Source organism: Sprattus sprattus (genome assembly GCF_963457725.1).
Source record: "Sprattus sprattus genome assembly, chromosome: 5".
NCBI classification, from domain to species: Eukaryota; Metazoa; Chordata; class Actinopteri; order Clupeiformes; family Clupeidae; genus Sprattus; species Sprattus sprattus.
Genome location: NC_137924.1, coordinates 42,355,141 through 42,382,882, shown reverse-complemented (window position 1 = coordinate 42,382,882; position 27,742 = coordinate 42,355,141). Strand labels below are relative to the sequence as shown.

General features: G+C 45.7%; 1 protein-coding gene across 1 annotated transcript in view; it reads right to left on the bottom strand.

The window, feature by feature from the left end:
- Positions 1–27,742, bottom strand: part of hectd4 (HECT domain E3 ubiquitin protein ligase 4) — a gene marked incomplete at its 5' end in the record, with an annotated part of 72,567 nt that overhangs the window by 31,977 nt on the left and 12,848 nt on the right. Inside the window, 33 exons of the mRNA XM_080839312.1 lie at positions 106–187; positions 304–493; positions 1,722–2,002; positions 2,259–2,412; positions 3,432–3,616; positions 3,951–4,097; positions 4,512–4,678; positions 5,052–5,196; positions 6,830–6,965; positions 7,301–7,470; positions 7,987–8,075; positions 8,735–8,839; positions 9,229–9,421; positions 10,154–10,399; positions 10,886–11,049; positions 11,262–11,366; positions 11,792–11,911; positions 12,652–12,856; positions 14,271–14,374; positions 15,309–15,462; positions 15,912–16,036; positions 17,010–17,138; positions 17,537–17,657; positions 18,241–18,346; positions 18,446–18,516; positions 20,549–20,691; positions 21,046–21,281; positions 22,071–22,211; positions 22,544–22,657; positions 23,064–23,225; positions 23,495–23,687; positions 24,474–24,644; positions 25,678–25,816. Of these exons, the coding sequence (XP_080695438.1) occupies positions 106–187; positions 304–493; positions 1,722–2,002; positions 2,259–2,412; positions 3,432–3,616; positions 3,951–4,097; positions 4,512–4,678; positions 5,052–5,196; positions 6,830–6,965; positions 7,301–7,470; positions 7,987–8,075; positions 8,735–8,839; positions 9,229–9,421; positions 10,154–10,399; positions 10,886–11,049; positions 11,262–11,366; positions 11,792–11,911; positions 12,652–12,856; positions 14,271–14,374; positions 15,309–15,462; positions 15,912–16,036; positions 17,010–17,138; positions 17,537–17,657; positions 18,241–18,346; positions 18,446–18,516; positions 20,549–20,691; positions 21,046–21,281; positions 22,071–22,211; positions 22,544–22,657; positions 23,064–23,225; positions 23,495–23,687; positions 24,474–24,644; positions 25,678–25,816 (4,993 nt within the window). The remainder of the gene's footprint in view (positions 1–105; positions 188–303; positions 494–1,721; positions 2,003–2,258; positions 2,413–3,431; positions 3,617–3,950; positions 4,098–4,511; positions 4,679–5,051; positions 5,197–6,829; positions 6,966–7,300; positions 7,471–7,986; positions 8,076–8,734; positions 8,840–9,228; positions 9,422–10,153; positions 10,400–10,885; positions 11,050–11,261; positions 11,367–11,791; positions 11,912–12,651; positions 12,857–14,270; positions 14,375–15,308; positions 15,463–15,911; positions 16,037–17,009; positions 17,139–17,536; positions 17,658–18,240; positions 18,347–18,445; positions 18,517–20,548; positions 20,692–21,045; positions 21,282–22,070; positions 22,212–22,543; positions 22,658–23,063; positions 23,226–23,494; positions 23,688–24,473; positions 24,645–25,677; positions 25,817–27,742) is intronic.

The window sequence follows — 27,742 nt, the reverse complement described above, 5'->3', positions numbered from 1 at the left end:
GTCCCAAGCATGTAACTGCTTAAGGGTTCAGGAGCCTTGCATGGTCTCACAGGAATGTTGAGGCTAATTCACAAAGTTGTTTATAAGAGGCTGAAGGATGCTCACCTTGGTCATGTCCCGGTCCATCTTCACCACCTTCTCCATGTTGGCCCCAGTGCCTAGACGGAATGGCCGACCCTCTGAGCTACTGCAAGGCGAAAAACAAGTGACAAATGAATGCGACTGAAACTGTCATACTTTTACACACAATGGAGGAAATCAACAGACACAATATGGCCGCCGCCATGCCCTCGGCTCTATTACCTGAGCAATGGCTGCAGAACCTCGTGGGAGGACTGGTCCTCACGCTTGTGGATGAAAATGGACAGCTTGCCGTCCACCGCCTCACCCTCCTCGCTGGCGTCCTTGTCGGACTTGAGGGAACCCTTGGGACTGGCGCGCGTCAGGCTGGTTTCCGTCTCAGACGAGCTTGGAGAGAGCAGGGTCTGGCAGCCTGGGAGAAAGCATCGCAGAAGGGGTAGGCTTAGAAGAGGTTTCACACACATACCAGGATTACAAGGCTGATAAGCTGATAAATACTGTGTGTGAACCACAAATATTATTATTTATTTTTTTGAGTTTCGACCCTTTGAAAAGTATTCAAAGGTATGACCGCTTGCTGTGTCCATGTCTCTGCTTAGTTTTTCTCTAAGATCAATTACAGATAAAGGCATTCAATGAATTAATAATTCTAGGCATTAAATAGAACATTAAAAAGTATTATTATATGGCAACGACAGTACGAGCATTCTGATTGGCTAATGGGTAGTCATGCCAGCCGCGCATTGACGTTCTAGCCGGTCTGCAGTCTGATAAGTATTCTTATTGCACACCCCATCAATCTTAAAAATGAGTGATACCATGTACCAAGTACTAAACATTACATCCTTAAAAATTAGCGATATATCAACAGCCCTGAGCATGTATTGATAGAATCAGGACTCCTATTATGAAATTTTCTGAGAACAGGAACAGTTGAATGTCGTGGTAACATGACAGTTGACAGAATTTGCGAACATTTTGATATCGGGTAATACTTTATAGGACTTCAGAAGCAGCGAAAATGTGTTATTGAAAGTGATGATGAAGACTTGACTACTATAGTTTGAAAACCTTGCGTTTAACTGTAAATTAAAGCCATTTAAGCTGAGCCCTGTTGTCCGTTTTCTATTGATCATTGTGTAACTTGAAGTTAGCAAGTCATTGTTTGCTAGGCAACACCTGAAACACTGTGTCGTGAGAAGACTTGAGAGCTGAACAAAACGACATGTTTTCTATTTACAATTACCATTTATTTTCAAAATGAAAAGAGCTTAAATGCCATATAATAAACAACTTACTAACCTCGACCGTTCGATCATGCAGGTATATCAGACTTCGGCCCCGCAGCATCAACCTCGCTATCGCTCGGTCGATACCTTACGGCCTCTGTCTGATATTTACCTGCATGACCTCACTCTCGGCCAGTAAGTAGTTAGTATTTCTACTTTCCAAGAGTGTTTACGCTTTTTTAACCATTTTTCAAACTTATGACTGCTTGTGACACATCAAGGTTTCTGCAGCAAAGCAGCAGCATCAATAACGCATCAGATTTCCAGCATGAAATATATCTGCTTGATCAGCTCCCTCTCCGTATCTGAAACATGGCTGACAAATGTGTGTGCCTTCCGGCGCATACTCACCGGGCACCACGTAGTCGGCCAGCTTGGCCAGCAGCAGCGCGGCGATGCGCGAGGCCGGGTCGCTGGCGTCCTGCTGCTCGGCCTCCAGCGTGTGGATGGAGTAGCTCCAGGAGGGCAGCGCCACCTTGCCGCAGTCCTCCACGCTCATGAGGGGCAGCGCAGCGCGGCACAGCTGCAGGATGATCAGCACCAGCTTGGGCGACGGCCGCTGGTCCAGCAGCAGCGAGAGCAGCTTGGAGACGCACGCCGGCTGGCTCAGGATGGCCTTGCCGATGTGGCTCCTGGGGAGAGAGGGGGCAGACGCAGGGGACGTTAGTGTGTCACTCATAGACACTAATGCACATGTGTGCTCAAGGTTATATTATCAGAGGTGTGCTGTGGAATTGCATTCATTTATACAAATATTCATAAACTGCTTATTAACTATGTTAGCTGGTGTGCAACTACAAGGTGGAACAGGGGTAAAGGATCCAGGTAGTGCATAGCTGCCCCTGGATTAAAAAGAGATATCAGGCACACACACACACACACACACACCTGGACAGGTCGTTAAGCAGACTGAGGACGTCTTGCAGGGCGTCGTTCCCCGCTGCCTGGTTACCGCAGCTTTCCGTGGCCCGGGCCAGGTGATTGGTCAGCAGGGTCGACACTTGCCTGGCCAGCCCAGAGTGCACGGTGTCTGCTGCGCCGCCTGGAATGGGTTTCAGAGACGGGAGGAAGGAGCGGGAGAGCATGGCAGGAAATACGGACACGGTTAAAGCAAGGGAGGCAACAGATGCACAATACACAATGCAAAATCAATCACACAAACAATATACTGTATATGCAGTAATGTGAAACATATATATTATATATATATATATATATATATATATATATACACACATACAAGCACACAAACACACAGCCTTCCCTTTAGTCTACATGTTCACCTGTCCCTGTTTACAAACTACTCCCTTTTACTCAGGCAAAGTTCTGAAGCACCTGCTGTCTCTGGGTCCTCCTATTTACCTGCTGCCTTTCTCCTTTTCCTACCCTTGCCTCTGGCTGCACCTACAACGCAAAGACCAAAGACACGGCCGTGTGAGCAGACTGCCAAAGCTCCAGTGGCTCTGCCTCTAAAAAGGGTTCATTTATGCAGAAGCACTGCAGGGGCACCCAGGCGTCCCACAGTATTACATTAATATTACATGGCTTTGTAGCACATTACGGCACGCGTGACTGGCCATGGGTCAGAACGACAGGATTAGTATTGTAGAGGTATTGAGGTATTAAGACATGCATTACAGGCGGACATGAGATTAGAGAGGAACTAGCTTGCCTGCAGGGGATCATCGCTAATAGCAACCTTTAATATGTCTTCAAGTGGATGATCTTCATACATTGTATTATTTAGTTCAGAGCTTAATAATCCCTCCACTGAATTCATACATTTTTTGTCTATCCTCACCACCTGTTGGACGATACGGTGTGATACAATGAGAAAGTTCTCTTTACGGCAAAATAAACTTCAGTGTGGAGGTAAACTCCAAGTGCAATGTGTGAAGTCTTTGTCTCACAGAACTCAGAGCCCAGTCCACAGGCTGACCAAGAATCTCGTCTGTCTTACCAAGACCCGTCCTGTCCTTTTCTCTGACGTGTCTACAGGTAAGAGCATGTGTTTGTGTGGAGAAGTGCTTGTCAGTCGTGTGTTTGGGCGCGCTCACTCACTTTCCACCTTCTCCCACTCGATGCAGCGGTTGGCCAGCACCTGGAAGGCGGCCCAGGCCATGGCGGCCACCTTCTGCTTCTTGGTCTGCTTGTCGTTGGAGCTGCACTCCCGCTGGCTGCTCAGGCTACACAGGCGGTCCATCAGCTGCACCAGGCCACTGCGCACCAGACACTGCTCCTCACTCCTGCTCAGGGGGACGGGGAGAGAGAGAGAGAGAGAGAGAGAGAGAGAGAGAAAGAAAGAAAGTAAGAGAGTGCGAGAGAGAGAGAGAGAGAGATACGAAAGGGGGGACAGAAGGAGTGATGGAGAGAAACAGAAGGAGGATGAGGTATGATGCAGGAAAGACAGGAAATCCGGGGTTATGGTGGGTGTAGGGGAAACAGGATGAAATGAGGTAGATTTAGTATGTATACTGTATACTAAGTATAGTACCCTGTATATACTTTTCTGTAAATTGACAGACCAAAGAACGCCATCAGGAAACAGAATCATAGACACACACGTGCAGGCTCCCTCACCTGGTGTAGGGGATGGTGCAGAGCATGCCGATGCTGTTGGCACAGGCGATGGGGTAACGGGCACACAGGGACACCACTGAGGTCATGGTCTCCCCAAAGGCCTCCTGGACCTGCTCCACCATGCCGCCACAGGTCAGCTCCTCGATCCTGCACAGACACACACACACACACAAACACACACACACCACACACACACACACACACACACACACACGGTTCATTTCCACATCAACTTGCTCAGATGACCATGAAGGGCTAGAGAGAGTGGGATCAGGTGTGATACATCAGCACTGCACCTGAACTGCAGAGCAGGTAGCGGTTAAAAAACAGTGAGGCTAATGACCCCTCAGAAGGGGGCACAAATGTCATACTGTATACACCTATATGTCGTATATATATGTCTATATACTGTATATATTCAAATCAAAACATGACTCCGACAAAACCTAACTCTTAAGGATAGGGCTCCTCTTAAGAATATAGCGCTTCAAAGAAGGCGACATCATAAATCCAATTGTGAGTCCTACAAATCCACCCATTCATCCCAGGGGTGTGTCTTACCTGGGCCCGCCCTGCAGCACCATGGTGACGGGGCCCACCAGGTGTGTGACGCCGCCCACTCTGACGGCCGCGGTGAGCAGCTCCCTCATGTGCACCAGCGCCTGCCGCCGCGTGCTGCCACGCCTCCACCGCGTCTGAGCTGCCGACAGGAAGCTGCTGCTCGACACCTGACACGCCAGAGAGACAAACACAAACACACACACACACAGTTATCAAGCTCCGCACTTTCAAAACACTCAATATAACAAGCCTTCAGGTCGTGTCACCATAATTAGTAGAATTCATGTTTCTGAACCATGATGTTCTAATTTACACTTACACTTCTTTTAGATACTGCCCAGGAAAATATTAAGAAAAAAAAATCACAGTGTGCCAAAATGTGGCAGTGGTCAGTAAAAGGGCCTCAGTGTGTGGAAGCAACCTAACCTGTGTGAGACTGTAGAGACTCTGTGTGTGTGTGTGTGTGTGTGTGTGCTGTAAAGAGACCATGCTGTGCGTGTGAGTGAGTGGCAAGTGACGGTGAGGTGAGGTGGTGCTTACGGCCTGGTCTGGCGTGGTCCCTATAAAGGCAAAGAGCTGGCCCAGCAGCACGCTGTAGGTGGGCTTGTCGCGGCTGTCCTCGATGGCCAGGGACTGCAGTAGGGTGAAGGAGCTGCTGCGGTGGCTGGTGGGGTGGTGGCGCCTCCTGCTGGACAACAGGCACCAGACGGTTACATTTAACATTTCTTCTTGTTCCACTTATTGCTGTCTGGATTCAAACATACACCTTGGACTTTTCAAATTCAAATCCCACCCATGCTGCCGTATCACTGTGTGTTGTGACAACTGTAGCTGTGAGTAAATAGAACCAAGAAATTAGTATTAGATTTAAATCACTGAATTAAACTCTAATTCGCCCAGTGTAGGTGTGTGTATGTTTGTGTGTGAGTGTGTGTGTGTGTGTGTGTGTGTGTGTGTGTGTGTGTGTAGGTGTGTGTGTGTAGGTGTGTGTGTGTGTGTGTATGTTTGTGTGTGAGTGTGTGTGTGTGTGTGTGTGAGTGTGTGTGTGTGTATGTGAGTGTGTGTGTGTGTGTGTGTGTGAGTGTGTGTGTGTGTATGTGAGTGTGTGTGTGTGTGTGTATGTGTGTATGTGTGTAGGTGTAGGTGTAGGTGTGTGTGTGTGTGTGTGTGTGTGTGTATGTGTATGTGTGTGTGTGTGTAGGTGTGTTTGTGTGTGTGTGTGTGTGTGTGTGTGTGTGTAGGTGTGTGTGTGTGTGTGTGTGTGTGTGTGCAGTACCGGTTCTTTCAATACGCACACTACGCACGTTGCGTAGGACCCCGCAAATTTATTATTTATAAAAAAAAAAAAACGTGACAACGTAACTGTCTGTCGCTGACGTCCGATAGCTACCCATGCGCATCATTGCATCATCAGTGTAGAAAGATGAAGCGGAGCTATCCCTCGGGGAATGAAAAAAGGAAGAGGAAGGAACTTGAAAATGAACTGCGGGAGCAGCAGTCAGGTAAAGCCTTTAACTCTCCTCTCCTGGTGGGAGAGAGGGAGGGACAGTCCGTGTTAGACCTACATCAACAGGGCAGTGAGCCCTTGGGGATCCCCGGTCTCTGTGTGCGTCTTGCTAGCTTCTATAATTTTAGTTGTAGCCTTGTATAGTTACAACTGCACTTAACAAAATGGAAAGTAATGGATACATATTGACTAAGATTGAAGTTTGTTTGCTTGGATAGCCCACAGGCAAATATAGACGCAGATACGATTTATTCTTGGTGAATAAATAAAACTCGTGAAATATTATGACAATGGTGCTAAATAATAAACACTTATTAATAGAGTGAGATCATACCGAGAAATATCAAACTGTTGCTTGAAGTATTGGTTTGATGTTTCGAGGTTAGTACGTTGTTTATTATGGCATTTTACTCTCCTTTCATTTTAAAGACACGGTCATTGTAAATCGAAAACGTGTCGTTTTGTTAAGCTCAAGTCTTCTCACGACTCAATTTGTTTGCCTAGTAACCACTTCAACAGAAAACAATATGGATCTGCTAAATAAAATGGTTTTAACACAAGTGCAATATATTTAAAGGGGGGATGAGTGGAAGCACTGGGTGTCAGGTGCGACGGTTGAACATTTTGGGGGTTCAGTTAGGAGGGCCCCTTGGCAGAATTTTGCCTAGGGCCCCATGGAGGTCTGAACCGGCTCTGTGTGTGTGTGTGTGTGTGTATGTGTGTGTGTGTGTGTGTGTGTGTGTGTGTGTGTGTGTGTGTGTGTGTTTGGTTTGCAGTTCCGCCAGAGTAGCACTCATTCCCAGCGGCCCACCTCTGTGTGCTGTGTGTGAACTCCAAGTCCTGGTTGGCAATCATTTCCAGGTCAGAGGGGGCAGACATGCTCCGCAGGAAGACCGGCTGCTTCACCATGGGGATCATGGTCTTCGTGTCAGACACTGATTTACATGCTGGGTAGAGGAACACACGCTGAGCTCATTAATCGCACTGAGAAATATCAATGTCTCTATGATGCTTCAGAGTTCAGTGTGTGTCTGTGTGTGCGTGTGCGTTTTATCTGGTGTGGCAAGAAGTGTAGTGGTCAGACTCCTCTGGTGCAGTGTGATGCCACAGAAATTCAGAGCACTGTGTGTGTGTGTGTGTGTGTGTGTGTTTTATCTGGTGTGGCAAGAAGTGTAGTGGTCGGACTCCTACAGTGCAGTGTGATGCCACAGGGATTCAGAGCACTGTGTGCGTGTGCGTGTGCGTGTGCGTGTGCGCGTGCATGTGTGTGTGTGTGTGTTACCTGCTGTTCCTGTGGGTGTAGTGGTCAGACTCCTGCAGTGTGGGGCTATGGTGACGTGCAGCAGGAGCTCGGTTCGGTTCATCAGGCTCTTTACCAGAGCTTTGGTTTTTACCAGACACACAGAGCCCCTGCCCTGCTGTAGGCCATTCACATCCTGGAAAAACTTCTCTCTGTGGAGCACACACACACCACACACACAGACACAGACACAGACACAGACACAGACACAGACACAGACACAGACACAGACACAGACACAGACACACACCAATTAGTATATGAAGAGCCAAGTATACGAGTATATGTTTATATACAAGTTACAAGTTACAAAATGACACCGGGTCAGACTGGACACTGAAATTCTTAAGACAAGGCACTGCCCAAAAACCTACAATAACTTAAACAAAACCATAGTATAACAAAACAAAGTATGACGTACACTCTGTAGAAGTACTCTGAACATAATTTACACGTAATAAACATATAATAACCTAAATAACCTTACTAAATATACAAGATAAATATACAATACAGTATGCTAAACATATAACAACCTATATTTAATACTAACAAATATACATATAACAGTTTGCAGATTATTTTACACTTTCTAAGATCCCCACTGTCAGATAAGGCTTGTTTCGGTTCTTTACCAGCAGGCCTGACAAGGACCGCAAGTAGCTCACCTGAGGGCCATGACTACATTCTCCAGGTCACTCCAGTCCAGAGGAACCTCCTTCAGTGAACAAAGCAGCTCCAGCTCCTTCATCTTGTTCTGTTGGAACAAACACACACACACACACACACACACACACACACACACACACACACACACCACACACACACCACACACACAGAAACAGACATACACACACACACACACAAATAGAGACACACACACACACAAACACAGAGAGACACACACACACACACAAACACAGAGAGACACACACACACACACAAACACAGAGACACACACACACACAAACACAGAGAGACACACACACACACACAAACACAGAGAGACACACACACACACAAACACACACACACACACACAATCACACACACACACACAATCACACACACACCATGTTAGGCAAGGAAGGGTCATGCTCTGTATGTCTAGTAGCATCTCATTTCCCACAGTGCATCTCTTCCAGCCCTGTGTAATGACACTGATGAATCACTGCCTGTGTGCAGATGAGTGTCTGAGTGTCTGAGGACTGACAGGCCCTGAGCTCACTGGAGGGACTGCGGCTCACTCTACTGTGAAATACGGCAGATGATGACAGGCCACGGCATATGTGGGAGCACATGTGGCATCTCGCGCATGATGGATGAGGAATTAGAGAGTGACAGAAAGAGAGAGAGAGAGAGAGAGAGGGAGTGAGAGAGAGAGAGAGGATGGATGGAGGGATGAATGGGGTTTACCTCGAAGAAGTGGTAGTCGTGGAAGAAGGGAGTGTTGTTCTCCAGCTTGCCTTGCTGCGCCTCCTCCACCTCGTTCTGCCACTTCTGCTCCAGCTCAGCCACACTCTGGAGGACCGCCACACACACATATGAAGGCATGTACACAGGCAACCAGAGGACTTCACCTTATTTCATGACATCAGCACAAAGTCAAGGACACACAAACACCTTCATCTTCATCTCAAAATCACATAAGACATTCTCCAGCGCAGATGTAGAAAGACACACACACACACACCCATAGAGATATATACACACTGACTAAGATACACACACAGACACCCAAAGAGTCACTCACATACATAGAAACATGTACATGACAGACAGACAGACAGACAGACAGACACAGACACAGACACAGACACAGACACAGACACAGACACAGACACAGACACAGACACAGACACACACACACACACACACACACAGACACAGACACACACACACACACACACCTGAAGCTGGCGCTCCATGGCGTTGATCTTCTTGAAGGTCTCGGCCATGATCTTGCAGAGCAGGTCGTGCTCCTCTGGGTGCTCCTCGCGGTACTGGAAGTTGACCAGCGACTGCAGCGCGTCCAGCAGCATCAGGTGCTTGATGACGCACGAGACGATCACCTCCTCCATCACGTCCGGTCGGATCACCTCCCTAAGGAACACACGGGGGGACAAGATGGGTGACGGAGAAGAGGACACACAGGCCAAACACGGAACAACGTCATACTGTGACAACTGAAGACCATTTCTGTTTACATTTCTGTTTACATTCAGTCGTTCGGCAAATGCTTCTATCCAAAAGCGCTGTGTAAGTGAGGGGCGACGCATTGCAAATGGCTAAATCAAGAAGAAGAAAGTGAAAGCATCACTTTCTCAGGACTAGAGGTGTAACGGTACACAAAATTCACGCTTTAGAATGTACCTCGATTTTGGGGTCGCATACTGAACCAAACGGTTTGGTACGAATACACTTATCATTACACCCCTACTTGGGACATAGGGGCCAGATAAAGAGGGAAAGTGTTTTGTCCAACAAGCAAAGTGAGAAAAGGCAGGTAAGCTGAAGGAAAGGCTACTTCAGAAGGCACTGATCTTAATCTGGGAAGTTATATATTATACATAAAAAACAGAAATCACGTCGAAGCCTAAAACTCATCTGAGCTCATGGAGAGGATATCCATGTGAGAGCTGAATAGGACTCAGATTCTGCTCTTCCTAACACTAATCGCATGAACAGCAGTGATAAGAATAATCCACCTCGGCTCCGTCATCTGTTCTCAGCTCTGTCTAGCTGCTCTCATCGCTTTCCCTCATCTCCCTTTTCTCTCTCTCCTTTCTAATTCCTTTCTTTTTTCCTCCTTTTCTCGGACTATTCCCATCTTACTTGATGCTTGGTCGGAACTGCGGCCTGGCGCGTCCCGAGAGCTCTCGCAGGCGGCCCATGATGCCCGGCGGGAGGCGGATGCGGGGCAGGTCGCAGTAGGCGGCGGGCACCAGGCCGGGCGGGGGCACCAGCGCGTCTGAGGGGTAGGTGAACTCCCGGTCCTCGTCTATGGTGAGGGGCAGCGGGGAGGGGCTGGGGGTCAGCGCAGGGGAGATGGCGCCGTTGGACTCCACCTGCCACTGACAGCTGAGAGATGGAAAGAGAGATGAACAGAGGGAGGGAGAGAGAGAGAGAGAGGGGAAGGGAAGGAGGTAGACATATGTAGAAGTGTAAAAGAAGAAGAGAGAGGATGGTGTGTGAGACAGAAGGGGTTGGGTGGTTGGAGAAGAGGAAATAGGAGGGAATAGGAATGAGAGGAAGAGAGACGACAGGGGGAGGACCAAAATGATTCATTACTAAAACCTGACTGTGGAATCTTCTCTTTCAAGATGAACCATCTATCTATAATTTCTTTGCAGAATGAGACTTTCTTTTATCAGACTAACATACAAGCTGTTCATTTTATAGACCAGTTCTGGCACCAACAAGGCTTTAAGACTTTACCATTTTGACATCACACTATGATTCTCTTTCTGGTGAATAGTTAGTAGTAGTGATCCTGTTCCCTAGAGTGTGTGTGTGCTCTTGGTGTGTGTGTGTGTGTGTGTGTGTGTGTGTGTGTTCTCAGCTCACCGCTGCAGCAGCTTGGAGCAGAGCAGGTCGTGGCAGGCCTCCTCCTCGGGGGTGACCTCGGGGCCGTTGTAGAGGATCCTGAGCATGGAGCAGGCCAGCACAGACAGGCCCAGTGCCAGGTCTGCCAAGAACGGGAGGCCTCCAGACACATCCTCAGAGGACTCCTGACGCAGGGTGGGTTGGTGGGGGGAGGAGAGAGAGTGGACGGGTAGATTAATGGAGCATTAGTCAGAAAACTTCAGTTCTGTCTGTTAAAATGGATGGTACAAATACCCAGGTATAAAGACATGAAAACCCTAAGAACAAGTAAATATGATAATATTACTGTACAGAATGAATGCATGACTTCCATATTGTGTGCTGCATGTATGTGCACCTGAGCTCGGACGGTGGATGAGAAGCCCCACATGGCTTTATCGGGCGTGTTGTGCTCACGGCCGCTCCGCATCTCAAAGGAGAACGTCACTGTGTCCCCCTCCACCTGGAGAACAGACGAGACAAACGTGAGAGCAGGGGTGAGAGAAGGGACAAACAGAGCTGTGGCATCTGTGTCACATGGATAACGCATTTGTGCTGAATAGTGCCAGTATGATTTAGTGTTTTTGTGGGTAGAAAGATGTAAATGGACCTATTTATGTGTGTGTATATGTGTGTGTGTGTGTGTGTGGGGGGGGGGGGTGTGTGTGTGTGGGGTGTGTGTGTGTGTGGGGTGTGTGTGTGTGTGGGGGGTGTGGGGTGTGGGGTGTGTGTCTGTGTGTGTGTGTGTGGGGTGTGTGTGTGTGTGTGTGTGTGTGTGTGTGTGTGTGTGTGTGTGTGTGTGTGTGTGTGGGGTGTGTGTGTGCGGGGTGTGTGTGTGTGTGTGTGTGTGTGTGTGTGTGTGTGTGTGTGTGTGTGTGTTCCTCTCACCTTGACCAGGTCTTTGGGCCATCCTGTGCCCAGTACGCTGCGGCTGCCGTAGCCCAGAGTGTTTCCCCCATACTCAGTCACCTTGCGGCTGTTAGTGTTGGGTCCAGCGTAGATGACCAACTGAAACCAGAAAACACCAGAGGTCATTAAATTAAATCAAATCAAATCAAAATCAAACTTTATTTGTACAGCGCATTTCATACACAGAGGTTACACAATGCACCTCACAGTAGGAAAGAAAAAAGAGGGGGTGTTACAAACACTTGTAAAAACACACAGCTATAGATAAATGTTACAGTGAGTGATAAGCGAGATCAAAGAGGTATTTTTAAGTGCATGTCTAAAGGTTTCAACGGTTTCAGCCATTCGTAGGTATTCTGGCCGAGTGTCCCAAAGGCTGGGGGCATAAAAAACTAAAAGCTGCTTTCCCATGTCTCTTTGTATTGGCTTTTGGAACTGTTAGGAGTTCAGTGCCAGAGGACCTCAGGGATCTACTGGGTGTGTACCTTGAGAACTTGTCTGTTATATATTCAGGTGCATGATTATGGAGTATAAGAGAATCTTGAAAAGCTATTCTGAAAGTAAAAGGTAACCAGTGCAGTGATTTTAATAGTGGTGTGATGTGCGATCTATGTCTTGTTTTATTGAGGACTCGCTATTAGATTAGATTACTCCTGCACTCAAACAGTATTCACTGCACTGCACAACTAATATTTTACTGTTACAATATATGCCTTTCCTGTTAATAATATACATTATAACACCAGAATAAAGGTGTGGGCGTAGCCTTCAAATGTTTACACTTGCCCTGCATGTCACCTGTACAGAAATGCATCGAAAAGCCTGACTGGGCAACGCACCTTGTCGTAGTCGTACTGCGAAGAGCAGCGCGGGTCGAAGCGCAGGTAGAGGCAGCGCGCTCCCGGGATGTGCACCGTCTCTTTGAACTTGTAGTTGTCTCGCACCGGGTGCACCGTCTCCACCGTCTTCCCAGCAGCCCACGGGGCGGGGATCTTCAGCCCCGTCAGGAAGCCTGGCTCCTCGCGCTCCTCCAGGATACGCAGGCTGTGGGGAGGAGGAGAGGACGAGCATCCCAGTGAACCCACGTACGAAAACATGAAGGGAGGCCATCTTTTGACTAGCAACTTCTCCTCGAGTCTTAACCAATGCCAATATTTTGTCTCTAAATCACCACATGGGGGAACTTCATGCACATACCTCTATCTCAGGATGCTGTTACAGCCAGTAGCACAGTATTCATTTAGTAAATATACTGATTATTCTTATCCTCATTCCCAATCCACCAAATCCTTAAGTGACACATCTTTTAGTTGTTTAGTTGAGCTGCTGAACACAAGCAAATACTGCTGACATTCCACACACTACCGTTCCCTCATTCAATAGGGCCAAATGAGGCCAGCCGCTTGCAGATGTGTACTGACTACAGACCAGACAGAGGTAATCTCTGTCTGTCTGTCTGTCTGTCTGTCTGTCTGTCTGTCTGTCTGTCTGTCTGTCTGTCTGTCTGTCTGTCTGTCTGTCTGTCTGTCTGTCTGTCTGTCTGTCTGTCTGTCTGTCTGTCTGTCTGTCTGTCTGTCTGTCTGTCTGTGCTTGAGACTGATTCCTCTGTACTACATGTGGACAACATACTGTACATATTATCAATAATAACGTAGCATTTGCAGATACTGTTTCAGCAGAGAGAGACATGGGAATGAGGTTAAAAGGAAGGCTGAGACATACATAAGTAATTGTCAGTGGTAAATTAAAAGGCAACAAGATGATAATGCAATTACCAACTCAGGGGTAAAAGGATTATCCCAGTGAATGCAGTAAATGTACTCCTTACGGACTTATGGATGAAACAAACACTGACACAGTACGTCTCCATAACCAGCTGTTAAATCAAATTGGCCAGGAAGGGATGATAAAACAAAACAAAACAAGAGCAACCCGAAATTTCTGACCTCCAGCTAGGGTTGACGTTGATAGTAAAGCAAGATCTAAAACGTTCATCTGAACAATAGCCCAAAGTCTACATTCATTGTAAATTTCATTAAAATCCGGTCATTGGTTTTCGAGAAATGTCACTTTAGGTGTGAAAACAAAGATCCGGATCCGGATCATCCTGAAATTTTAATGGGGATGTCCCAGGACCAAGATCAGAAAGATCTGCCCAGTAGTTTCTGAGAAATCTTGTCCACAGACAGACAGACAAACAGACGGAAAAATAAATTAACGGACCCGATCGCATAACCTCCTTGCTGGAGGTAAAAATCTAAAAGTGACTGGGGAAAGAATATCACTAGGCATAACCGAAACAAAGCATCTAAATGTCTGGACATGTTTCTGATGGCAACAAATGAAGTCACACAGTGTAGTTTATTTCTGTCTGTGAGCGGTATGCTATATATTATTTTTTGTAAGTAAAAACCGTTGCAAAAAGGTGTGGTCTGAGACTTAATAAGCGCATTCCTACTTGTCATCAGTAGGGGGCATCTTGGCCCCTTGGCGGAGCGAGCCACTTTCCAAAGGACTTCCTTCAATGAAGAGAGGTGACTGGGTCTTTAGCAGCAAAGCAGTCTGTGGAGAAAATAAATATATACAAATGAATTTAAAGTAAATACGTTAACAAAACAAGCCCTTTCTGTCCGATTACAAAAATTATTCTTGAGCACTTCTTGGGCGTCTTCCAACTCTGGTTGACCAACATGGTCTCAATGTTCTCAACTTAAATGTTCCTTCGGTTTAACTTCTTTTATCTTACTCTCTTCAAATGGAAAACACGCAAGTGCTTTCAGCCAAAAAAAAAGAACATCGAAACAGAATCTCAGAGGGACCAAAGCAATTTCGTAGGCTACGCTGGGATTTCCATCATTACAAGCAGAGCACTACTTGAGTCCGTTGCTCCACAAAACACCCCCACACACACACAGACATCAATTACAGAAAACTATACAATTACAAAAACATAAGTAGCTTGGGCAGAACTTTCATTGGAGCACTTCAGCGACGCTGCAGCAGAGCTGCGCTTCGGTTACTTAAAGGACAGAACGCTCTCCACATGGCACAGGATCCGGGTTTAGCCCACGTAACACAAACTGGTGACTTTGTGAAGGTTAAGTTTAAACAAGCAGAACCATGCCACACTGAAGCAGGACCACAGGCTCACCTGGCTAGTGTATACACACAGACCCATGCCACACTGAAGCAGGACCACAGGCTCACCTGGCTAGTGTATACACACAGACCCATGCCACACTGAAGCAGGACCACAGGATGCTCACCTGGCTAGTGTATACACACAGACCCATGCCACACTGAAGCAGGACCACAGGATGCTCACCTGGCTAGTGTATACACACAGACCCATGCCACACTGAAGCAGGACCACAGGATGCTCACCTGGCTAGTGTATGCACACAGACCCATGCCACACTGAAGCAGGACCACAGGCTCACCTGGCTAGTGTATACACACAGACCCATGCCACACTGAAGCAGGACCACAGGCTCACCTGGCTAGTGTAGAGGACCAGCTGCACCAGCTGAGGCATGAGAGCGTCAGCTAGCATGAGCGTCTGCAGGTTGGGGTGCATGAGAGAGGTGAGCAGCACCGGCAGCAGGTGGCCCAGCATGGTGGCCTTGGTCACCTGCTCCAGGCCCTTCAGCCTGGGTAGACCCGGACGGAGAGAGGGAGGGAGGGAGGGGGGGATTTAACAGAACCATTAAAGCAAATTACCAACACAAATTATATTTTAGATTTGAATTATTTAAGATTATATCATAGGATCTTATAGACATTAAATACCCTATAAATCATATACATAAAACGTTTGAACTATATTGTTGAGATCATAAACTATCTAGCCTAGATCAGGAAGTACACCAAGATAAAGTTTGATAATATGATAGATCATAATTGAATTAAATTAAACATGTAAAAAATATATATATATATATATAAATCATAACATAGATTACGCCTAGATAGATTACAATAGATCAAGAGGGGGACAGCTCATTAAAAAGATGTCTGATACGAGTCTGATAATTTAATAGAGCATAGACAGTCACACACAGTGGGCTTGTGAAACCTCTAGGGACCCGCATGTGCTTACCTGCTCTCTCGGTCGCTGATGTCGCTGTTGATGAGGGCCGTGGTGACCTGCTGGAGGGTCTCCAGGACCTCGTCGCAGCCCACCAGGATCTTGGTGGCCAGGGACAGGATGCTGGTCTGCAGCTCCTGAGGCGGACAAGAGAGAACAGAGGTAGCAAGGACACCTTTTCCGTCAAGGACCAGGACGCGTGCGTGGCCCAAGCTGAGTAGTGATGGATCAGAAGCTTGGAGAGCACGTTGCCAGAACAAAAGTGGCAAAAGCACTCAAGAACTTCCAGCAGTCACCGGTTCAATGCCATGAAGCTGTTGTATAACATGGCGATTCAATGGCGGTGTAATGGAGCTTTAAAAGCTAGTTCTTGTGCAGAGTTTTTTTGCTACTGCCATCAAGCAAGTTCAAATCCTTTTCATTTTCCAAAGTACTCGTATACAGAAAAGGTCAAATCCATCCAAACATGTTAACTCGAAAAGATGCTTTTTGTCACTAGAGGGTAAACGTTTACAATCAAACCACAAGAACATAATTTCTTTTTCATGGTCAGTCAGTCCTTCACTTGATGATGAACAAACTGAGTTGCAGTTATTATCAGGCTGATGTGGGTTGATGTGAGCTATTTCTGAATAGTGCCACGAATGCTTTTCAGCTCTTATTGCTCACCACTGTGATGTTTCTAAGGCATTGTCTTGTCTACGGATACTTCAGTGTACCGTCTTCTTACACAATGATCAGTTTATTTAATGCTAACATAACAGCATTCAGGCAGTCTGTTATTCTAGATCTGTATAGGGAAATGTGCAATATTGAGAACCTACACACAGTAAATGGCCAAAGTTGAAGCACTATTATTATTATCATTATTATTATCATTATTAGTATTTTTATGATAAGGAACAAAGGGGTCAGACCTGAGGTAAAAGCTACTCTGAACTACTTAGTAAAAACTGTGCGCCAGAGCACGCCACTGACAACAGAATCCATCTTGGCCCAGGCTCTCTGTATGTCACGCGAGCGGCTGTGAAGCGGGCACGCAAGCACACGTCCACAGACACACAGACGGAAACAGACAGACAGTAGGGGGATTTTAAAGGGGATGTTTACCTGTACCTTCATTGTTTCCCCTTGGAGGGAGCTGTCGCTGTCGTCAGCGTCGTCGGGCCGGATGAGGATGGTGTTGCTGAGTAAGTGGTTCTGGACGGCCATGAGGTAGCGTAAGCTTGGAGAAGCCACCTGCAGATCAATGAGGGAGGGAGTGATTTAGCGGATGCCCTGCTGACTTGGTTCTGTGTTTGATGTGAGCGTATTGATTATCTATTATCTACCCATAACTCATCACTTCATTTGCACAGGAAGCTGCACCGTCACACAGAATTCTGAACATGATTTATAGAAGAACGTTTTCTACATATTTCATTCGCTCAGACGTTAACTTCAAAAATACAGCACAGTACACTACAAGGCCAACAAAACGTGGTGTAATTAATCTGTCTGCGATAACAACAGATCAGAACAGATGGCTTCACAGAGCTTGGCACTGCTCGGGTGGTCTGCACCACAGAGAGCAAATGGTCCTAAACCAACGGGGACCGAGTGACCCATTAACAGATGAAAGAACAGCAGCGACGTACTGGCACTGTGGACAGAAGCTTTTGGAAGTCGTCCCGGGCCACAGTTTGGCATTTGGTGATGAGGAGGCAGGACTCTCGCACCACTGTCTTCAGGATGTAGTGCAGCAGTTCGTCACTCAGCCTGCAGGGGGAACCAGCACAAGCAAGTGTGTGAGAGAGAGCGAGAGAGGCTGATTGTTGATACAGAGCATTCAAAATCAGCCTGGACCCACTATGGTACAAATTGCTCTGGTAGTGTGCCAAACAGCATTGGCTAAGACTTTTATCTCTGTAGCAGTGTTGTCAATAACACATTAAATGTGCTCTTTTGTGATGTGAGACATAACTGAAGCTGCATTAACAAAATGCCAAAAATCCACACCAACGTCCAGACCATCTCTTAATAAGTACATTTGCATGATTCGGATTGTCACATTTATTTGCTCTGAGAACACTGACGACTTAGGTAGTATGTGCTTTTAACAGCACAGAATGTGCTGATCTTAACAGATTGAAAGGTCATGGATTTTTCTCACAGAGGCGCTTTCAATGGTCATTGTGGTTTAGGTACGACAATTCCCAGACAACTTTCAAAATGAACTTTATGAACATCTAAATTATTCCTTTAAGATAAAAAATATACGCAAAGACATTACAGAGATCTCCAATACAAAGGCCTTGGGACCAGAAGGACTTGTGTTTTAGGTCAGATGGGTTCCTCTCACCTGTAGTGGTCGTCATCCTCGCTGCCGAAGCGGTTCTTCTGCAGCTGGTCGGCCAGGTTGGTAAGGATCACATCCCGCAGCTGGGACAGGCCACTGTTCCTCTCGCCTGCAAACAGTTACACGGCACACCGTCACAGTGATACACACACACGGTCATTGAAACAGCCCCAGGTCTCTATGCCAACATGTCTGGAACTTATTTTACCTTCGGTCAGAACCAGCTTCAACAAGTTGTTCAAGTCCGTCTCCCCCGGATACAAGATGTGCAGACCAGAACTAAAGAAAGAAGACGACAGACGATTCACTTCAATGTCATTCTGGCTATGTAACAAGCAAATTGAACCTTATTCTAAAAACACACTTCACAGTGACTGTGACCTTTAAGACCTCTCGAAGTTGAGTGTTTCAGAGCGTTTAGCACAATTCTTTGTACTAGATGAACCTTATGGTCTTAGAAAAGCTTATGGGTTCTTTTTATCTCCTTTCATTTTTGTGAATGCTGCAAAATACGTATACAGTGCAGAAACAACAGGTTACTCAAGAAATAACCCATAGTAAAAACTAATAAATGCCGATTTCACAGAACCACAGAGAAACACATTGCTTCCAAAGTAAATCAGTTAGTAAAACAAATATACCCAAACATTTACAAACCTAATCATACAAATTCAAAATGATTAAAAATTCGAAATCATTTCTATACAATTTCCAACCTATTAAATGCTATTAAACTGAATTAAATTCATAGTACTGGGCTCAAGCTCACTTTCCACCCTCTTCACCATAGCACAATGGTCCTGCCCTTTTCACTGAACTTTGCAATTATAAATACGGAGGTACAGTCAGCTCTGTTTGTTCGAATTGAATTTAATTAAATCCTGGATGCTGCTGAATGCACGTTGTATAAAGACTAATGAAATACATTTTAAACTACAAAAATTATTTTGCCATAAAAGGTTTTTCTTTCAATAAAGTGTTGCCCCAATAATGAACTCAACCAAGGGGTAAACATTTTAACGCAGACAACTTTCCAAACGGCAACAGAAACACAAAGGTAGGCACCACCGACACCGTAACGTTACATAATCACACACATTTGTAGTCACAGTACAGGCTACTGTTTAGACAACAGTGCTACAACAAGCCACAAACACCTTAATTCAATTTTGACTGTCCACTAATAAGCAACACGGCTTTAGAATGTCTCCTACTTAGTCACGGTTCACAGGTGACTTATACCAAGCAATACTTTTCAGCCCTGAAGTAAAGCCAGGGCGAGAGACTGAGAAAGCTCACAGCATAAGTAAGGGATAATGTATAGAACGCAGGTCATTGTCGGGAAAATAAGCCCCGACAGGGCGAACAGCACCCCGACGCGAAGCGAAGGGGTGTTGATTCACTGTGAAGGGGCTTATTTTCCCGACAATGACCGGCGTTCTATACATTATCCCGCTTATTATACGGCTAAAACTAAAAAAATTACTTAACACAGTGTGTCTTTTTACAATGTATTTGCTTTTGTTACTATACGTAGTGAGGTTAAAAAGCAGAGAAATAGTTCGCCAAAGACGTTGAACTTCAAAGACAGTTGAACATTCTTTAGAACACAGCTGCTCAACCGTCCGCTGAAACTCCCTTGATAAGTTACCGTACTACTTGCGGAGTGCTACGAAAGATGTGAATCAGAGGCAAAAAGGCCACTTTCCTTGACAGCGGTCATTAACTGCATAGCAACGGTCAGTTATCGGAAAATAGTTGACCGCAGAACGTTGGGAAGCCCCATTCAAGTGAATGGAGCATTCTACAGCATTAAGAAGAGCCGTGTAATAACATGCATTACAACACTCGATAACCCTTTTTCTTCATTGAACTGTTTACCCTGCGTGCCTGGCCTACTGTATGTGTTGTACCACAAACAGAGAAACTGTAGGTCATTCACGGAGTCCGCCGGCAGTTTTTCTCTCAAAAGCGGTTCAATATGTCCTCAGCAGGAGGTGAAAGGAGCTGACAGGGATCTGATTGCTACATACAGTATCCACAACGACAGGCCATTTTCTGTCTGAGAAAACCTTGAAGATAACGGAGAACATGTGGCTGAGACCACTCGGTAAAAACTGCCTTCAAGGCTAAAGCCGTCAGCATTGGCACATTCACTCCCTTGTCTTTCTTACTTTAAGTGCATTAAATGACTAAAGAATCACTAGTCGGTCTCAGGTCCGCCTGATCACTTTGTCCATCATGCAGTTTGTACTCCAGTGAGGTTTGACTAGTTCCTCGTTTAGGTTTCTGGAAAGATGGGTGAGTTTACCTGATGGCCAGGCAGACTTCTCTCTGGATCTCTGCCCCGATCTGATCCACCGGAGCCATGAGCAGCTGCCACAGGAGCAGCCCGGCACGGCGCACACTCTCCCGGTTCTGCTCCGACTGTGGGTTAAAGAACCGGAACACCACCTAGAACCAGGGCAGGGAGACGGGGGTTAAAGGTTATGCTCTGAGGAAAAAACCCATGGGGAACATGGGGAAAGTCAATAATACAACTAAAATAGGGCATCTGTCTTTCAGTGGAGAACTATGTAGGATACAAGTCTTAAACTCAGAACAACACATTAATATCACACTGTATGTTTAAGACAGGTCATCACCAAACTCATTCTTGAGGTTACACTCCAGTGGCAATGGCACCTCAAGAATGTTACCATTTTAGTGATTCTGCTTCTGATCCTATCTGAAGCATAGTGCACTGAAAATATGTAAACATACAAACATTCGAAGAATGGTTATGCTTCACTGCAGTCATTGGCTCACCTGAAAGACGACCAGGATGCAGCGGATAATGCAGGTGTCCCCGTTCACCATGGCCTTCTCCATGATGTCGCAGATGCTGCTGAAGTGGCGCGCCTCCATGGGGTGCTGCTTGCCCAGGAAGGACCCCAGGGGTAGCGACTGGCTGCTGGCCGCCAGCAGGTTGAGCTGGTGGATGCACATGGCGCCCACGTGGTGCAGCAGCTGGTTGATCACAGCGCCCGTGTCCACCATCTCGTCTACGCCCAGACAAAATGGAAGGGGGAGGAAACAGTTAGAGGTAGGGTCTTTGATTCTGGCAAGTGGTTGTTGATATTTGGGCTCAAAGGCCAATCAAATTACACCCCTCCGTTCTGTGCACCGAGGCAACGTGTTGATTGGCTAGTATAGTGTATGGCTCGGCCCAAGCTGTGTCTCACATGTACAAACAGCAGCGCTTTTTCAAGCCGCAAACAGAATGGAGAGCTAGAGGAACGTGAGGAGCAATTTGCACCATTTGACCCCCACAAATAATATATTGGATTAGAATTGAGGACTGTGCCTTTAAAAGACAAACAAATAATAGTCAACAACAACACGACTGCCCCTCGAATCAAACAAAAGCAGTTATTACTTTGGTTCATTACTAGTGAAGACAGTCATTATATGATCAGTGCCAGATGTAGTCTTGCCCTGTAATTTTATCTGCATGCGCTGCACAGCTGCGCTTCTCATATGTAGAAAAGATGGCCATGGGGCTTCCAGCAACACAATTGCTCTGGGGAACGGGTATGTTTGAACTTGTTTTGCCATTGTGAAAATAGATCTACCCTCTAGGACACTGGATACTGAAGGACTGTAATCTGTGTACACATGCTGATGTTTTTTTCCACATTTGAGGACATTAAAACTTAAAACACAGAGGACACTTAACAAGGGCATGAGAACTGAGGACAGCCATAACGTGTGGCGATGGATGAAGAGAGAAAGAGGGTGAAATAAGCACAAACAAAGAGAATGAAAGAGACATGGATTTGCCTCTGTCTAACCTGTGGGCTCTCTGATGAGGTGGCTGACACCCAGACGTTGGCACACGTGATGGAAGGCCTGGTTGCCAGGGTTACACCACTGGTCCATGTAGTCGCTTGAGCAGGTCCAGATCAAGTTGTTTAGGGCGTCGTAGCAGGCCCCTGAAACACAATTGGAGGAGCAACACTGAAGCAACAGCCTGTCATCTGCTGCCTACTGCTCTATGAAACAAAGCGCTTGCAATCCCCCTCAGTCAAAGGGGATGAAGTGGAACACATTTGCAATTAATGAAGCACGCTTTCATTACTTATAACAGCTGAGGTGTGGAACTAATTACAATAGAGACACTTCTAATTACCATTCAACATGGGTCTGGTCAGGAGCATATTACATAGAAACTGCACATTATGCTTTAGTCATTTTACACACAACACATAAGAGGTCTTTCCTGCTAGGTCTAGACACTTCCACCAGGGTGAAGGTGTGCCCTTACCTAGTCCCCCAACCTGGGCTCCTCGGCCTAGAGAGCTGCCTGGGGCGTCGATGAGGTCCACGCGGCTGAGAAACTGACCATCTGCCAGATTAAACACCAAACTGGAGGCCAAGACTGGACAGAGAGGTGGACAAAGGAAGAGAGGGAGGAGGAGAAAGATGACGGTAAATACGAACAAGTGTGAAAGAGAGGCACAATGAGCTGGAGAGAAACTGAGATGTTAAAGCATTGGTCAATATAATGAATGGGCATAGAAAAACTGAGAATATTCTTTGGTTGAGAACAGAGTGATCAACATATGCAGTTTATGTAGGTAAATTCATTTCACCAAAGTTCCAAGTTCCAAACATACAGTGACATCTGTAAAATGTACATTTTTAATATTTTGTTTCCATCTTTCCTTTTCTTTAATTTGATTGACATTACACAAAGCAACCCATGAGGAAAAAAAAAAAAAAATCGCAATACACCCAAAGAGCCAATGACAGAGCTTTATGAAGACACAGCGTCGCCATCTTACTCTTGAGGGACGAAAGGCCGCTGGTGCCTCCGAACAGGGAGCGAGTGGCTGAGCTGCCCGCTACGCCCGGCGCCGGGGCCACCATCACCAGGTAAGTGCCGCACACATACATGGGTGTCTTCCTCAGGGTCTTCAAGGGGAGTCCACAGCTGGTGTTCACCACTGGACGAGATAGGCACATAGTGGGGGGATTAGACATAGAAACGAAATAGAAAGACAGAAAGAGATGAGTTTTAAGAAGTACAAATGATGCCACTCATAGATAAATGCCACAACCACTAAAAACTGACTATCCTCTATTCTCAAGAGTTACAGACCCCCATCCCCAAATGCAGTCTTGCTCATCATAACCATAATCATCACTACCACAGTTATCTTAAACCCACAACATCAGCAGCAGCACCCTCATCAGTATGATTGCAGCTGCTCACCTGACTGCTCCTCCTTGACGGTGTTCGTGATGGCCGAGCCGGTGAGGGCGGCGAGCGTGGCCGAGTGGGAGGCGCGGAAGCGGGACATGCGGCTGAGCAGCAGCTCGTTCAGACACTTGGACGACTCCCCCTCCTTCCGCGACAGGATGACTCGCTCCTGGAGGACGTCCGCCACGCACAGCCCCGACTGCGTCTGAGGAGGAAGGGGATGGACAGACAGACAGACGGGGTCAAAGACACGAGAGGCTTGTTTTAAATCCAACATCAGACTCAATAACGCGGTTACACTGTTTGAGCAAACCTCACGCTTATTTGGAGGCTAAAAAAGTTCAGGGCTCCATTTTCACTTTCCTAACACAATCTTCAAGTACATCTGTATGTAAAAACTGTCATTGTCGATAGAAATAAAGAAACACGTATGAGAGAGGTGTCTGTGGGATGCATTTTAAAACCAGATAAAACCAGTTTTCGGCCAGAAACTGCAAAGTGTGATTGTTTCGCAGCTTCCATGGACCGTGATTCTTCTTACTCTATGCAAGCTACATGGACCTGAATGCTTCCACCTGTGGATGGTGTGACACCAATGCCCAGTTGGACAAGGTGCAGGGCAGAGAGCCACAGGTTGGCTTTGTAGTAAAAATGCTTGCATGAGCCTTGGGTTTATAATTGTGTCACAAGACACACAGTAACCCTCCATTCAGCAAAGGTGCAAGTTCACCATTAACTCAACCTATAGTTTACATAGATAATAATTATCTGCCTTTGCATTTGAATGCCCGCAGGAAGGAGCTATGTCAGAGCCGTATAGAAAGAGAGTTGCACTGAAATGGACATTTTTTGTATTGTTTTGATCAGTCTTCGTCAATGTCACGCTAATGCAATATCCTAAACACACCCAATCTGTGAGTATATCAGAAATGTACATCATTATCTTCTGAGACATGAGCGAGGCTTGTCGTTAGTCTGTAGGCGGTCTTACTGAGAGCTGGAAGACATCCATGAAGACCGAGTGGCCTTTCTGGGTTTTCTCGTTGAGGCTGACAGGGGACCAGACCCAATAGAGGTAGGTGCCGTCCGAGCACAGGTGCAAGGAGGTCAGGCTGCTGCCCACGGGGAAGTGGTGGGCTGGCATGGCCATCATCTGCACCACCTGGGGGAGAGAGATAGAGAGAGCGGGCAGAGGGCATCAACAGAAGATCGCCATAGATCATCAGTGGTGACAAAGCCTGCATCTACACGCATGTACACAAGGTCTTGCCAAAATTCAACTCATCAGGGACACATTGAGGTATAAAAAAAAAAATCTAAAACATAAACAAATTATAGCCCAACTTGTATCTTCCACTGCCAAAACATAGACGTTTAAGATCTCTGTGATTGAACTGCCAGATAAAAGAAAAAAAAAAAAAAGTTAGAGCACACATTCCTCTAGGAAAAAAAAAGTCTGACAGTCCATGAAAGATGAAGTCCGCGTTTTGGTTTTGTGAAAAGTTCTTGAATATGTGAGCTCAACGGCCAATCAAATGACAGTCCTCTCTTCTGTGCTTCTGAGGCACTGTGTTGAGTGACTGGGACTGTTCATGGCTCGGTCTGAGCCACTATGTTTAGAATCGCGGACTGCACCTTTAATCAATAACAAATACTACAAGGCATTTAGCCTGACTAAATATTCTCAAGCAGATAAAGCAATGAAAAGTTACAAACAGTAATAAAAAGTAGTTCGTTTTATTCCTGAACCACTGAACTAAAGAGATTGATTTTCAAGGATGGTTTTTCAAAAAGTCAAATCAACCTCATTAAAACAGAAAAGAGAAGACCAGAAGACTGCCCTGCTCCCATGTGGCTGGAATGATTGACACCCTGTCCATGCTCTCCTCCACACTGACTCTGTTGGCTAGCTGCCATGTTAGGCACCCGTGTGTGAAACCTAGTGCTGATGTTCACACTAGCAGGGTGAAGGGGTCAAAGACTTAGCAGCACTAGTGTGTGTGTGTGAGAACTATGGGCCTCGGGATAGGAGTGTGTTTGGCACATGGACGATGTAGGGGTTGGTAACCTAGCCCCTCCTAGACAGTGTGTCTGTCTGTACAGCAAAATGGTTAAGGCTGTATGTAAAGAGTAAAGGGGGTGCTGTTTAGGCAGGTTTTTTTTCTGTGTGTGTGTGTGTGTTTTGAGTGTGTTACCTGTAGTGTGTAGGGGTCAATGACTTGGCAGAGTTGGTGTGTTTTGGCATCAAAGGAGGCGGGGCGATGGAGCAGCCGGCCACTGCTGTAGACCACCCAGCCAGCCTCCAGCTCCTCATTACGACAATACACAAAGCCCCTGAGAGAGAGAGAGAGAAAGAGAGGGAGAGAGAGAGAGAGAGAGAGAGAGAGAGAGAGAAAGACAAAGACAGAGAGACAGAGACAGAGAGAGAGCGAGCGAGAGAGGACAATGGATATTTAGACAAAGTCTGTGTGTGCTTGTCTACCGTATAACATAACATTAGTGAGTGTGGATACAAATGTGGCTCGTGAGTATGGACATGAGCATGTGTTGTGTGTATGCAGACAGTGTCTTATATGTAGATGGGGCTATGGTGAGGGGGGGTATGTTGATAGTTGAGGTGAATGTTAGCTTGTGTGGTATAATATGGTGAGATATGGCATATGTATGTGTGTGGATACATATATGGGCCATTCTACCGAATTGGTGCAAAGTCACGTCGGAAATATTTTGAATTTTTTTATGCTTTATTCCCAAAACTTTGTCCGTATGTATATTGTACCATATCTAAAGTACACATATCTAGTAAAAGAACAGTCAAATTTTGTATTGTATTTTCAGAATGTGTTGGAATGTTTTTCCTCTTCCAAAAATTGTCACTACCGAAACATCACATTTACCATGGTAAAAAAGTATTATTATTGACCTGTTCAGATTGTGTTTCCTTCCCTTCTCTGAAGAGTATTTTTACAAATATTTCTTGAAGGTTTTCACAATGAAATCCATAAAAATTAAATTTTTACCAAATTTTCAAGTTCAATTTATCTGTTTCGGTAGTGACTGCACTGTTTCGGTAGTGACTGCACTGTTGGATGGATGTTCATTTCTCTCCCAAAATCTTCCAAAAGGTTATGGGATTGAACTACTTACCATTTCATTTTGTCACTACCGAAATCATCTGGTCACTACCATATGTTTCGGTAGTGACTGTTTCGGTAGTGACAATTCTAGCTAACTTTAAGCATAAATAAAGAATTCTAGCAAGCACACGGCTTGCAAAGACATCTTTGAAGAGGTGTACACACATACAAACATAAGATTTTCCATGAAAATGCAGAGTCGTGGCTAAAACACAGGCTCAGCCAATGGACTAAAACTCATGTGTTTCGGTAGTGACATGAAAACTAGGGACATGATTTTTTGAGTATAGTTAATTGATTTAAAAATTAAACCCACAATAAATCTAAATATTCCAAGTTTCAACCCAATCATAAAGATCTGTGAAATGAAATCATTGAAAAAAATCTAGAAAAATTGAAAAGTATTATTTAAAAGGCATTGAAATTTAGATGTCAGGTTTGGGGACAGCTACTTCCCAATAGAAAGTACCCTATAAATGATGATTTTGTATATATTTAGCTTATCACTATCTCATTTAATGCATTGGGTTTATATAGACCATAACATTTTCTTAGTAAATATCTATGCCTAAATACCTAATTGTTTTGTAAATAGTTTTTATTGTTGAGGGACTGCATATTACACAAATTCGGTAGAATGGCCCATATATATGCAGCACTATGTATACACACAGGGCACAGATTTTATATTTTGTGACCATTTTCCTTCCCCAGCAGTCACCAGGGTCAGCCATTTCCGAGGTGAACACGTACAAATACTCGGGTGACTTGCCTGATGGAAGACCAAGTAAACTTATGTTGCAGTGCCATACAACGTTGTATTGATATTGGCACTTGTTTTCACTGAGCATGATTGTTTGTTAAATATTTCAGTGATAATAACATGGACGAAGTTGGGCAGCAGGTCGCTCGTGCCATCTAGTAGTAAACCACGTAGCCTAGGCTACTTCTCCCCCGGCTACCAGAAGTTTGACAGATGCCTAAAAATCAACACGACATGAAACGACACGTCTAAGATAGGCTACAGAGACCTAAGCTAGTTATGGTTTAGGATCTACTAGTTAGCCAGACAAAACTTTACAAGATTTTCAAAATGTATCAAGCTTGCAACAACTTCATAAAA